Source organism: Hirsutella rhossiliensis, assembly GCF_020360975.1.
Source record: "Hirsutella rhossiliensis strain HR02 chromosome Unknown scaffold00004, whole genome shotgun sequence".
Classification (NCBI taxonomy): domain Eukaryota; kingdom Fungi; phylum Ascomycota; class Sordariomycetes; order Hypocreales; family Ophiocordycipitaceae; genus Hirsutella; species Hirsutella rhossiliensis.
Window position 1 is genome coordinate 4,964,994 of NW_025408670.1, and position 12,138 is coordinate 4,977,131.

A 12,138-nucleotide genomic window follows, 5' to 3' on the forward strand; every position below is an offset into this window, starting at 1 on the left:
TTGGTCAGTTCCTATCCCGCGTCACGGCCCACTTGGTTGACTCTCGTACCGTCCAGCGGTCGACCGTGTGGCGCGTATCGCCGCCCGTCGTTGTGGTATGATTTGCAATAAAGAGGCTCTCGAATAGGCTAAGGAGAAGGCTATTCGTGGCTCGAGGGGACAAGTCCTTGGTGCCTCAACAGTGTCTTTGGCGGGAGAGCCCTGGGCGGAGATGGGAATTTCACGACAGCGGGCTCTCTCGACTCGCGAGATACGGCAGGCAATCGGGCATCGGTGACACTTTGGCAAGCACGCCCATGGTTGGTACCACAGCTCCGAGCGGCTCGAGGAAGCAGCTGGCTTGAACCGACGCTGGATTCGGACATTCTTGCTTGGCTCGTAATCAGGAGCTTCAGGCGGGAGAGCAGCTGACTCCTGGCAAGAACCGTCCTGCGGGTGCAGACCAATCTCGAACAGCATTGCCTCCGGTTTTCACAACCCAGCTCGAATTAACACGCCCTGATGACGAGGCGTGCTCTTTCCTGTCCACTCGGTCGATTCCTGGCCAAATGACCCTGGGACCCCAGATACTGCACGGGCAAGGCCTTCCTCGACAGTTCGCTCTGGACACCATGAGACTTGACATGGGTCAGCATTCGACTCGCGGACACGGGATTCCTCTCGTTTATTTGGGCGTGCACAGTCTCATGCTCGCTTAGATGCTCAAGGACTGCAGTCGGCGAACAAGGGTCAAGCCGGAGTCTGGTCAGGCTTGGGAGGCCATCGTGTGTGGGCTCTCTTCCCCTCGTCCAGCAAGAGTCTCGTATGTTAGCATCTCGTCGGTGCTGTTCTTTGCTAGTGGCCAGTGGACAAGCGCCGACGATGCACCAAAAGGCTGAACAGCGTTTGGTGGCTGCATAAGAGCACACCTCAGCCTGCCACGTACTGGACCGGCATCCTGGGCGTGGCAGCTACGTCGGGTGAAAAGTTGATGATGAACTCGAGCAGCTACTATCTGTCTGTGCTCTCGCTTACCATCGTTGAATCCATGAAGCAGGACTGGGGACCGACGACGTCGTCTGCTCTTCAGCCAGCCGTGTTTGTTCTGCGGTTTCTACCAACATACGAACGCAGCACACGAGGTATCCAGCCTTTTGGTTTCGGGTTTCTGACCCAACGTCCCCTTCATGTTGGGACGAGTTCGGAGTGCCTCAGGCGAGGACGGCATCTTTTGGCGTCTCATGTCGTGATGGAATCGTCTGCTAGAGACGCCCCCGTCACCCCCCGGCTTGCGGAACCCCCGAGACGTCTCGATATGTGGAAGTAGCAAGGCTGGATGCAATCGGCAAATTCGTGCCGCCAGGATCCTCCAACCCACCATTGCCTTTCCGGGTCCTAGGTCATCGCTTTCATGTGTCAACGCAGGGACATCGAGGTTGCTTTGCACTCAAGGCGCCGATGGTACATTGCCTGGAGATTGCTGTCTTCTTGACGACAAGCAGGGAAGTTTGTCCGCCCATGTCAATCAGTCAATCAGTCAATCAATCAATCAATCAGCTGGTTGCTTGACCCTCGGCCTCCTGACCTTTCGAAGTCTTGCCCGCCTTGCAAAATGGCTCGAGGGGCAGTACACGAGCTACCCAGAAAGGACACTTCATTCACCCTGCTCATCGGCCAACATGGCTGCCGCATGGCCTATAGTTTGAGCCTCGGCTCTGCTCGACCCAAGGGCAGTATCCCTGGCTGCTGCCCCTGACACTCGGTCCATCTCGAGATCGGCTAATTCCGCTCGCTGCTGGTCTTTGGCTGGAAGTATTGGGGGTCAGGCATGGCCTGAGCATAAGTGCCCGCCCGGTACCTCGTGGGAAAACGTCCTGCGCCGATCACGATCGTCCCGAGCGCGTGAGCTCGAGGTGGTTTTTCTCAAACGTACCATGTCGTTGAGCTGCTTCTCGTGGGATTCTGGCCCGTGCTGGATTCTTACCAACGTCCATATGTTGGTCCTGGGACGCGCCGTTGATCCAGCCGTTCTGGGAGTATGGTTTGGCCAGACGGCGGCGTGCGACTGAGCCGAGGGACGAGCCATTTCGCACCAGGCTCTATCGTTGCTGGCGTCCACCAAGTATTTCTCTCTCCTTTTCTTGGACAGTCAAGTGCTCTCCGCCTTCAGCCATGTGCAGATCGGCTGTCGGCGACGGCTCGATCGATGACAGCAGACGTTGGTGCCCATGTCGGCAGGATGATCTCCTCGGTCGAGGCACGGAACCCCCCGGGAGCCTCGAATTTGCGCATCGTCCGCAAATCATGCCATAATCTCCAACATAAGCACCGCAAGTGACAGCAAGAGGAAGCACAGATGGCTGACTGACGGACACCTTTCCTGCTCTGGGCGTCGTGGTGTTTGGCTCAAGTCATGCATGAACGCCATGCATACATGGCTCCTCCGCCACCTTGGCTTGCCGCAGACGGTCCTAGAATATCTGCATTGGGCGGCTCGCATTCGCCTGTGCACGATGTCGTCCGTCCCTGTTCCCCCCCGCCCGGGCCGCCGGAGGCTCCGAGTCGCTGCCGCCCCCGGGCATCTCACGCCTCGCCTATACGCCGCTGCGATTGGATGGTTGGTTGGCCATGGTCCGCTCAGACAGACAGCCCCCGGCTCTCGCTCGCCCCTCATGGGAGGAGGCATGATGGCATGGTGTCAGGGACAGAGCCGGAGGCATGTCGGCCACGCGAGCGCCGCCCCCAGAGTGCCGTCCGTCTGCGCCAGCTCCACTTCGGATGTCGGCTCATCCATCACGACCTCTTGTCCATCGGCGTTGAGCGCCAGTCGGCCGTGCTTGGGCTTTCCAGCAGCCATGGCTGGGTTGCCAAGTCGACAAGCTTTCCCACAGATGAGGAGGCTGTACATGCATACAGGAGATGCAGAGTGTGCGGTGAGCTCCGTCTGCCACTCGCACATTCGGCTTTTGTGATGGCGATGCTGAAGCTGCATAGGCGTCGTGGCAGGAGACGGCTCTCGGCGTAAAGTCAGCCCCAGGGGCGAGACAGCCGATCGTTGATGACGGCTGAAGCCTGCCAAAGACAAAGCGACCAACGCATCCTCGGACTTCTCCGCCCCTGGCCAGGCACCGGTGAGCTTGCCTCACTGTACGTGGCATCACTGTCCAGGAAATACTTGGCTTGCAAAATATTCAGACAAGTGCCGACCGGAGGTAGGGAGCAACCTGTCACAGTCTGGCTAGCTGTTGGCACGCAGGAACCCAACGCACACCTCCGCATCAGCATGCGGGCGGTCGGCGTTACCAGGCTTGGGGCCAGGGCGGGAGAGGGGCTTTGCATGAGGAAGGGGGGCAGGGGAAGGGGGGCAGGCTTCGAGGCATACCCAGACCCTCGTGCACCAGTCACTCAACCACCCGTGCTGGGCAGCCAGGGGACGGGTGGCTTCGACTCAGGCGGAAGGATTCAGCCCGACAGCCGCCTTCACGACGTTGCTTCGACACAAGCAAAGGGGCCCTCCCCCCTTTTCTGCTCCAAATAGGGCTCGCACGCGGACCAGGCATTCGATATGGCTGCCTCCCTTTTCCCTCTCCGCACGCACTCGCCCGTTCATGCACCCACCCACCCACACACGCAGGCGTAGGCGAAGATGTAGGCCATGGGGCATGGAGCATACACCCCTGGACTCGGCCCCTCGAGAGCTTGACGCCATGTTGCGCTGGAACCAACATCCCCCGACTGGATCCTCGGCCCTTCTCCCTCTCATGCGCTGTCGCCTCGGTCATGGCGCGGTTTGCACAGCTGTCACCCCCTCCCCTTCCTCCGGGCGTCCTTTGGGTCTCGACGCGGAGTTTTGGACATCTCCTCGGTTCGTGAGAGTGTGTGCCTCTTGTTCCAAGAACCGGCCGATGATACCGATGGTGCGGATGGGCAATGCTTGGAGCCCCCCCTCCCGAAGGTTGCAACAGCAGCAACAGCAACAGCAGCCGCCGCCGCCTCGATCCAACATGTGAGTCTTCTGGAAGCCAAGAAGGCGCGTGGGGAGAAGGATCAAATGTATATAAAGGGTCTTGGTCCGAGCAGGAGAGGGTGGAAGGGAGAACAGTCGTGCATCGCTCAGTCCACAGACAGAATCAGAGAGAGATTTCCACTCCTCGAGCCTCAACCCCCGTCAGGCCCGTGGCGCTTTCGCATCTTGTCGACTCTAGTCAAATACACACACACGCCGGGCTCGTTGCGGAACAAGGAAGGAAAAGCGTAAACCAAAACCAGAAAACGGCAACAAGAAGGAAAGAAGAAATATCGGGACGGCTCACCAAGCATCACCGCCCCCTTTGTCCCGCACCCCATCATCCAGCCATGGAACGCATCATCGGCAACGAGTACTGCTGCGCCATCTCGCCGCCCGCCGCCCCGGACTTTTGCCTGCACATGGCCCTCTTCTACCGCCGCTGCAACCGCACCGGCCAGCCCCTGCGCACCTCGCCCGCCACCGTGCTCGCCTCGCCGCCGCCCACCCCGCCGCCCGCCCGGCCCCTGCCCCTGCCGCCGGGCTGCTGCCGCGCGCAGCCGCCGTCGCGGGAGCCGCGCATGGGCCGCTACGCCGTGTACCGCCTCATCTACGAGAGTGGCCGCGCCGGCGGTGGCCATCATCACCAGCACCAGCACCAGCACCAGCCGCCGCTGCACAGGCTCTTCGTCGAGACGGGCCTGGCCGGGCCCGTCCGCGGGCTCTACCTCGACGTCACCGGCTCCCCCGAGACCGGCATGCGCTACACCGAGATGCCGGGCGACGACCCGGAGCGCCTCGCCGCCGCCGCCGTATCCACCTCTTCTTCCCCCCTGCCCTCCCTCTTCTCCGCCTCCTCCGCCTCCCCCCCCTCGTCCTCGGCCCCCGTCCTCGCCCTGCAGACCAAGACGCTCGTCGGCACCATCGCCGCCGAGGACTTTGACCGCTTCCGCGACATCTGCCGCCGCAACCCGCCGCCGCCGCGCCAGTTCGACGGCGCCCGCCGCCTCGTCCCCTGGGTGCCTGTCCGCCGCTCGCAGGACTGGGTCCACGAGTCCATTGCCCGCAGCGTCGCAGAGGGCATCCTCGACGTCGGCTTGCGCCAGCAGTCTGCCTGAGGGGGGGGGGGAGGGGGGGTTTCCTCGTATTGTTCGTGTGCTCCTTCATTTTCTCCTTTTTTGATTTTGGTCATAGTTCTCAACATGCTCCTTGCTGTCTTGACCTTGGTCCCTCTTGACTTGTGTGGCAGTATGTCGTCTCGCTATGTTGCGTTTTGGTATCTGGGCTTACAAGATGGTCAATCAACAACTGCAGCATTTAGCAATCGAGTTTTCAAGGGAGATGGACACAGTTTTGTCTTTTCATTTCAGTCGTCTTGAAAATGTTTGTCTCTAGCTCTCAGCTTGTGTCCCCTCAAGGAGGGCTCGCTTAGCAATCAAATGCTTCTTCGGCGCTTAAATCATGGACTACTGAACCACAACGCAGGGGAATGGAAGAAGTGGTGACCAGTTTAAAAAGCGAGCCCAGTTGAATTTCTCAAAGCGACAGTCTGCCCCCAACATCCATGCACCTCAACTTGTGTTCCCTCATCCTCAACATGCCCATATACAATCCACCCCTGCTCCCAAAAGACTACCCAGTCTTGACACACCAAGTCGACATCACACCCATCCACCCATCGGCCAACGAGTTCCACGCAGTCACGTTCCAGAGTATGCCGGCATATCCTGCACGCCTCGTAGCAGAGCACGCTTTCCCGGTGCGTAGTGCCAAACACATGGTTGCCATCCCGTCTAGACCTGGAGTGCCCACAAGTTCAGCGCCGGAGTCGAACATTATCTGTGGCATCTGATCCAGACATGCAACCGAGGCCATTCGTAGACTCACAGTGATTGCTCAGCGTGAAACTTATGGAGCGTCCAGTAGTTGAGACGTCAGGGCCTAGGAAGATTCTCATGCATCCGTCTCGTGATTGAAAAGGGGGCCGGAGCCCCCAGAGGTCCAGCATCCTAAGCGGGCCACGACAAGGTAAGAGAATTGCAAAAGAGCGTCAGGTCTTACTCCGGCCACGACAATTGGACAAGTCCAGGATCCAGTAATTTGATGTGTACTCTGTACGTCCTTTTGCCGGTGTAACATCGCAAATTTACCTTTAGACACAATCCAAAAAGACAATGATTGTGGATAGGCCGGCACTCTGTCAGAGGCCGGGTCCTTCTTCATCGCGACTCAAGACGAAGGGCCAACTAGAGGCTCAGGACGTCGCTCATAGCATCGCTGAGTGGCGATCCCGTTGATGGATAACCATTCGGAGGCACAACAATCAACGCAGCCGAGTTCTGGTCCTCGTCGCCGGAAGAGACTGGTCCAACCTGGTCAAAGGGAAACGGCACAATCCAGAATAGGCCAGCGGTAGCTTTCGATACAAATGGCGCAATACAAACCGTGAAACAAGGCTTTGCAATTTTCGATCAAAACCCACCAAGCAGACCCATCAGCAGGTCACACACAAAGCCGCCTAGCTGCTGTTTAATTAGCAAGGTTAGTCAAACAAGGTCCCAGAGTTAAACGTCCGGGTGGAGATCCTGGGACTTCAAAAATGGACATGTAGGCGGGGCGGAAGAGGAATCCTTGATGAAAATCTGGCTAATATATACAAACTCATGAGACTTACCCTGCTGCCTGGGCGCTGACCTTGCTGTTCTATCCAAAAGTGATGGCAAAAATCCAGAGACGATCAAGGCTAGTCGAGAAACAAGAAAAGACACAATGCAATCCAGACCTTGGAAAGACAACTCCACTGGAAGGCCGGTCCAGGCAGCAGGGCCGAGAGACGAATGTATCCAAGAAGGAGGGTTCAGGGCGCGAAGCCCTGCTTTCCCCCGCCAGCGCCAAATGCGTGGTAGAAAGGGACATATGCAACGTGATTCATCCTGGGCCGCGTGCAGTGTAGTCGGCGACAATGAAACTTGGCGACTCGTCCACGGAAGAATAAAAGAGGGGGTGAAGAAAAGGGAGAACCGTTGAGTCGAACGGATATTGTGTGCTCGAGCGGCACGTCCAAAGGTCTTGAGAACGAAACGTGAACTGGTGTAGTATCCAGGTAATTTTCGAATTGCCGCATACGACAGCCGGCAAACCACCAAACATTATCCAGGCCAACGTCCGGGGATGCGAACTTGCCATTGGAAAGCGGTAACGCCTAAGGCCAGGTCCAAGGGTAATAATCCGCGGAAGAGTAGAAGCAAGGAAATCAAAGCGCAAGGGCCAGGTCCTGAGAGGCCAAGTCGGGCGTATAAAGGTCCAGTCATTCATAGAGAAAACAGCAAACACTCACGGGGGGACTTTAACGCGCGAGACCCCCAGATCCGCGCCTGGCATCATCAAAGGGGTGACGATCAACGCCGGGGGGCTCGATGGTTCCTGTCGCTGTCGCGGTCACTACGGCGGTTACTCATGCCAGCGGGAGGTGTCTGGACGGCTGCGGGGGTTGTGGAAGGGCGAGAGAGGGGGGTTTCATCATACTGTTGTCCCTGGGCTGCGTAGCCTTGTGGAGGAGTCTGGGCCGGCGAAACTGCAACGGACCCATGTCAGATTCTGAGCGTCGCGAGGCAGGGGGGGACGAGGGGGCAAAGGAGAGATGTAGCCTGCGGCGCTCCATCGGACGAACCTCGGCCATAGTAAGAGTCATGGGGCTGCATTGTCGAATACGATTGCCCGGGAGCAGTGGGGGCCTGGGTTGGATACTGCTGGAAAGACGACGTCGTTGCTGGATACCCAGGCTGTTGCGGCGACGCAGAGGCGTAAATAGGTTGCTGCGGAGCAGCCGACGACGTCGACAACCGGGCACCATAGGGGTCATTTTGCGAGGGAAATCCAGAATGCGGCAGGTTCGCGCCTGTGCCGATGTAGGGAGCGTCCTGAGTGGTCGGGTAGCCAGGCCGCATCATGGAACCACCTGCCTGGGCAGGAGTAAACCTCTCCGGGGGAGGGGATTGTTGGGGTTGCTGAAAGCCGCCACCATACGCGCCACCAGTTGCGGCAGCATACGGCGGCGGCGGCGGCGGCTGCTGCTGCTGCTGCTGCGGCTGTTGATGTTGATGTTGCTGCTGCTGTTGCTGTTGCTGTTGCTGCGGCGGCTGCTGTTGTTGGGAGGAGTAGGAGCCAGAAGCACCAGTAAACCCTAGGTTCCCGGTTCCAGGGTACGTGACCTCATATCCTGGGTCACGGGCATAAGGATCCGACTGGAAGTGGCCCTCTGTAGGACCGTGGTGCTGCCGAGACTGATGCGTCTCAGAGTAGCGGTATTGAACTACAGGTGAGTTAGATGGCAGTTTCGCGGGATAGCCATAGGCATCTCTCGAGGCATGGATACCTCCAGAGGTGTTGCGCGTCGTCTGCGCGCGCCGCTCACTCTCCCATCGGGCGGAGTCGGCCTTGAGGTCCTCAATCATGGCCTAGGGCAAGGTGAAATGTAAGTCTCCCAACGGATGCGACCACGCTTTCCCACGTGGATGACCACCTCATGGAAGGCCCAGGGGGTTGGGTGGGCTCACCGTAGTCAGATTTCTGTAGGCCGTGATGTAATATCCTTGAACGGTTAGGTGAGACTGCGGGTTCTGTGAACCGGATCTGTGGTGAGCGTCAAATGTCCGGCAGCGATTGCAGTGTGCAGACGGGCAAAGGTTGACGACTGCCACGGGGACATGGTACCTCGTATTGGCCTGGGCGCACGAGGGCATCGTTGCCCAGATAGCGGCAGATGTCGGCGGATATGACCTCGCGGTCGATGCCATCGCGAGGCACGAAGTATTCGTTTTGCCGGGTGGCGGGCGGAGGCGGCGCCTGGCCTGGGGTGCGGGTCTGTCTCGACATGGCGGGAGAGGGCGAATATGGCGATGCAGTCGGAGAGGAGAAGAGACGCAGGACCAGCTCGGAGGCTGGAAGGAGGGGAAAGAAGAGGAGTAATGGGGGGGAAGGATGAGCAGAGGGCAGGGAGGCGAAGGGTAGGCGACAGGGGAGGGATCGAGAGAGGTGTGTCAGCAGGCAGGCGGCAGGCGGCAGCCGACAGAGCGAGTGAGGAAGGGAGAAAAGAGGAGGAAGAAGATGGTTGGATGCAGGATGGCAAACGGCAGAGAGAGGCCGAGAAAAGGCGGGCAGTGGAGGCGGGCTATAGCAGCATCAGCAGGAGCAACAGCAGCATCAGCAGTAGCATCAGCAGGCAGGCCGTTGTCCTTCCTGGTGGGGGGTGGGGGAGGAGTGGAGCCGCGAGAAAAAAAAAAGACGAGACGGAGCTGTCGAATCAGAGAGGGAACCCAGCAGGCACAGGGCCAAGAGGGCCAGCTGCTGAGAAGGTTATAGGCGGCCGGCGAGGACAAGGAGTGGGCGGCGGTGGGAACCCCAGCCACCCAGGGAGGTACTCTGTACTAAGGGTAGGTAGGTACCTCCTCGGACTCTCTTCGCAGGTGCCGAGTAATACAGCTCGAGGTGCGCGATATCGGGTACCACGCGAGGTATCCGTACAATACGAGCTGTCCCCTGGCTCTCACGTGCACAACGGCCGGCCCTTGGCTGTACTCTCTCGGCTGTCCTCTCTCGGCTGTTCTCTCTCGGCTGTCCTCTCTCGCGCCAGCTTCCGTCCAAGGGCAAAATCCGGCTTGGTTCCTGGATCAGCCTGCGTCGTGCAAACCTGAGGCCCGCCTTCAAGGACGGCTTTTCCCAGGGCGCTTATATAGCCCTGGCTCACTTGGCAACGCCATGGGGCCTGGATCCTGGAGCCAAGGTGGCTGACTGACTGGCACAGTCCGGGATCCGCCCGCCCAGCTGTTTTGTGACTGGCGGGCGGCTTGGGCCGGCACTGGGTTGGGCTCTGGGACAGAGAGCCCGAGTTACACCGCGGTACCCGCCCGATATGCCGTTGTCAGTCGGTGCCCGGGCCCCGTAGATCTCCTCCTCCAGAGCAGAGCGCCTTGGGTGTAGAGAGAGAGGGGGGGGGAGAGCGAGAGAGAGAGAGAGAGAGAGCTGCCAGCCCGATCTAACAAGGCTCGGCAGCCCAAAAAAGCTTGAGGCGGCGAGTGCCCGGAGCGGCCCATTGCGCGTTCGATGCCCCGTGAGCCGACCAAGGCCGTTTCCTGGATGCACTGTGCGATGCCGCGCCACGCCATCAAGTGCAGTAAGTTACAACGGATACGGTTCGGTGCCTTACTGTTCCTTACTGCTCCTTACTGTTCCTTCCTGTAGGTGTGCGCGCATGGGAACGAGTCCTCGTTGTTCGTTCTTCTGCCGCCCAATCTGCATCGCCGGATCCATCCAGTGACTGGGTCAGCACTTCCTGGGACACCATTACCACCACACCACTACCACCACACCACTAATACCACCACACCACATCCTTGTCTGCGCCATCAGGCAAGCCCGAGCCGAATGATCTCGCCTCGTTGCAGAGCGTCGCCGATGCAGCCTTGCCATGCGCGGCGCCGGCGTCGAGCTTTGCAGTGCGAGCCTCAAACCGCCAGATGGACAAATCAATCCTGTCCTTGGCCCACGGCTTGCCACGGCTTCCCAGTTTGTCGCCCCTGACAGTGAAGTGACAAGAGACCAGATCATGGCTTTTCACCGATTCGCAATCGTGGATGCAGCTGAGCCGACTGTGCATCCAGATGTCATCTGGTCCGTCTCTCCCGAGGGTGCCCTGCCACGCACGCCACGGCAGGCAACGTGTGCCTCGTCCTTTGCGTCGTCCTTTAACTAACCGACCACCGACCGTCTCGCCCTTTGTCTCACCTCCCGCCGCGGCTGCTGTGTATCCCACGACGCTGCTCCGGCGGGAGCCCACGTCCCACATGCCCACGAAAGCAAACAGCGGTGGTGCCTGGCGGTAACGACGAAAAAAGGGTCGGGCACTGCCTTAGCGCCCTTTATTTTTTTTCTTTCTCTCGCGCCCCCACCAAGGAGGAAAGGAGCCGAGGAGCTTCCTCCCAGCTTGTGTGGTTGTGTGGAGAGCGAGAGCGAGCGAGAGCATGGCATGGTGATGGTGTCGGCTAACGACCGGCAAACCTTGGCTACCTCGAGGTGCACACCCCAAGTCCCAAGTCACGGGGCAGAGCAGAAGTGTCCTCCCTCCTGTCCGACTGGGGGGCACTTGAGCCTGAAAGGGCATGGCTGCTCAGGCTTATATCGCTCTCCATGACGTTGCCCAGTTGCTCCTCTCGCCCTCGGCCACAGATGATGCGCCTCCTGTACGTGGCTCTCGTCGACCTGCTCCGCCGCTCCATAATGCTCTCCCCAACAAAGTCGCTCGGCTTGCACAACTGACCCTCGGAATTTGCTTTGCAAGAGAAGCTGCAGGCCATCCAGCTCGTCCGACGTGTCTCCCTCCATCTTGTCCACCGTGCAGTGCCTACGTATCATTTCCCCGAGACAGGCAGAGCCATCAGAGCGCCTCTCCCGCCACTGGGTCCACATGTTCGGTCCACGCTCTCGTCTCGGGCCGCCGTTGGGTACCGATGCCTCTCACCAATTGGAGCCCAACACGATGCCGTGGCAAATCCTCCAAGCCAATCGAAACCGCCCCATCACAGCCTAGCCTGCTAGACCGAAACGCTGCACACTCGGGCCAGGCAACGCCTTGCGTGACGCCTTCCAGCATCGCTGCCGTTCCCCTCCATGGTCAGGCGCTTGAGGATAGCTGACCTGCCTGCGTGCTGACAAGTTGCCTAGCTTTGCTCCACGTCGCAGCTAGAGGCGATAATGACTGCATCGCGTGCTATTGTTCCCGTCCTCGGCCATCTCTTGTTCCGCGATGCATGATTGTCGCGGGGCGAAGCTTGGTCGCCAGTGAGGACGCAGCCCTTTGCTTTTGCCTTCGACGCCCACACGCGACCACGCTCGTGGCCGTCGATCATTGCACGGGCCTTACTGTAGAAGCCTCTGAAGGCGCGCCGTGGTGGACGCGGGCCATTGGCCTTGTTTCTTCCTCTCTCTTCTCGCCCCTTCTCTCCGCCAGTGTCGTGATTCGGCGAGGCCGCCTCTTGGCTGTGTTCGACAAAGTTGGCCAGACACTGTGGCTCCATCTGCCGGCAATACCTTAAGCAGTAGTCATGTTCGGTCAGGTGGTGCTGCATTCGTTCCACGCAGCACGACAGGCAGAGCTT

General features: G+C 59.4%; 2 protein-coding genes across 2 annotated transcripts; one reads left to right on the forward strand and one right to left on the reverse strand.

Moving 5' to 3' along the window:
* Nucleotides 1-4,335: 4,335 nt before the first annotated feature.
* Nucleotides 4,336-5,103, forward strand: HRG_04811 (uncharacterized protein; the record flags this gene model as incomplete). Its single annotated transcript, XM_044863282.1, has 1 exon — nucleotides 4,336-5,103. One exon carries the CDS (start codon nucleotides 4,336-4,338, stop codon nucleotides 5,101-5,103), a length of 768 nt encoding a protein of 255 aa, XP_044721896.1.
* Nucleotides 5,104-7,383: 2,280 nt separating this feature from the next.
* Nucleotides 7,384-8,860, reverse strand: HRG_04812 (transcription factor RfeG; the record flags this gene model as incomplete). The annotated part of the gene is made up of 4 exons (XM_044863283.1): nucleotides 7,384-7,559; nucleotides 7,656-8,442; nucleotides 8,542-8,604; nucleotides 8,699-8,860. 4 exons carry the CDS (start codon nucleotides 8,858-8,860, stop codon nucleotides 7,384-7,386), a joined length of 1,188 nt encoding a protein of 395 aa, XP_044721897.1.
* Between the last annotated feature and the right edge of the window lie 3,278 nt (nucleotides 8,861-12,138).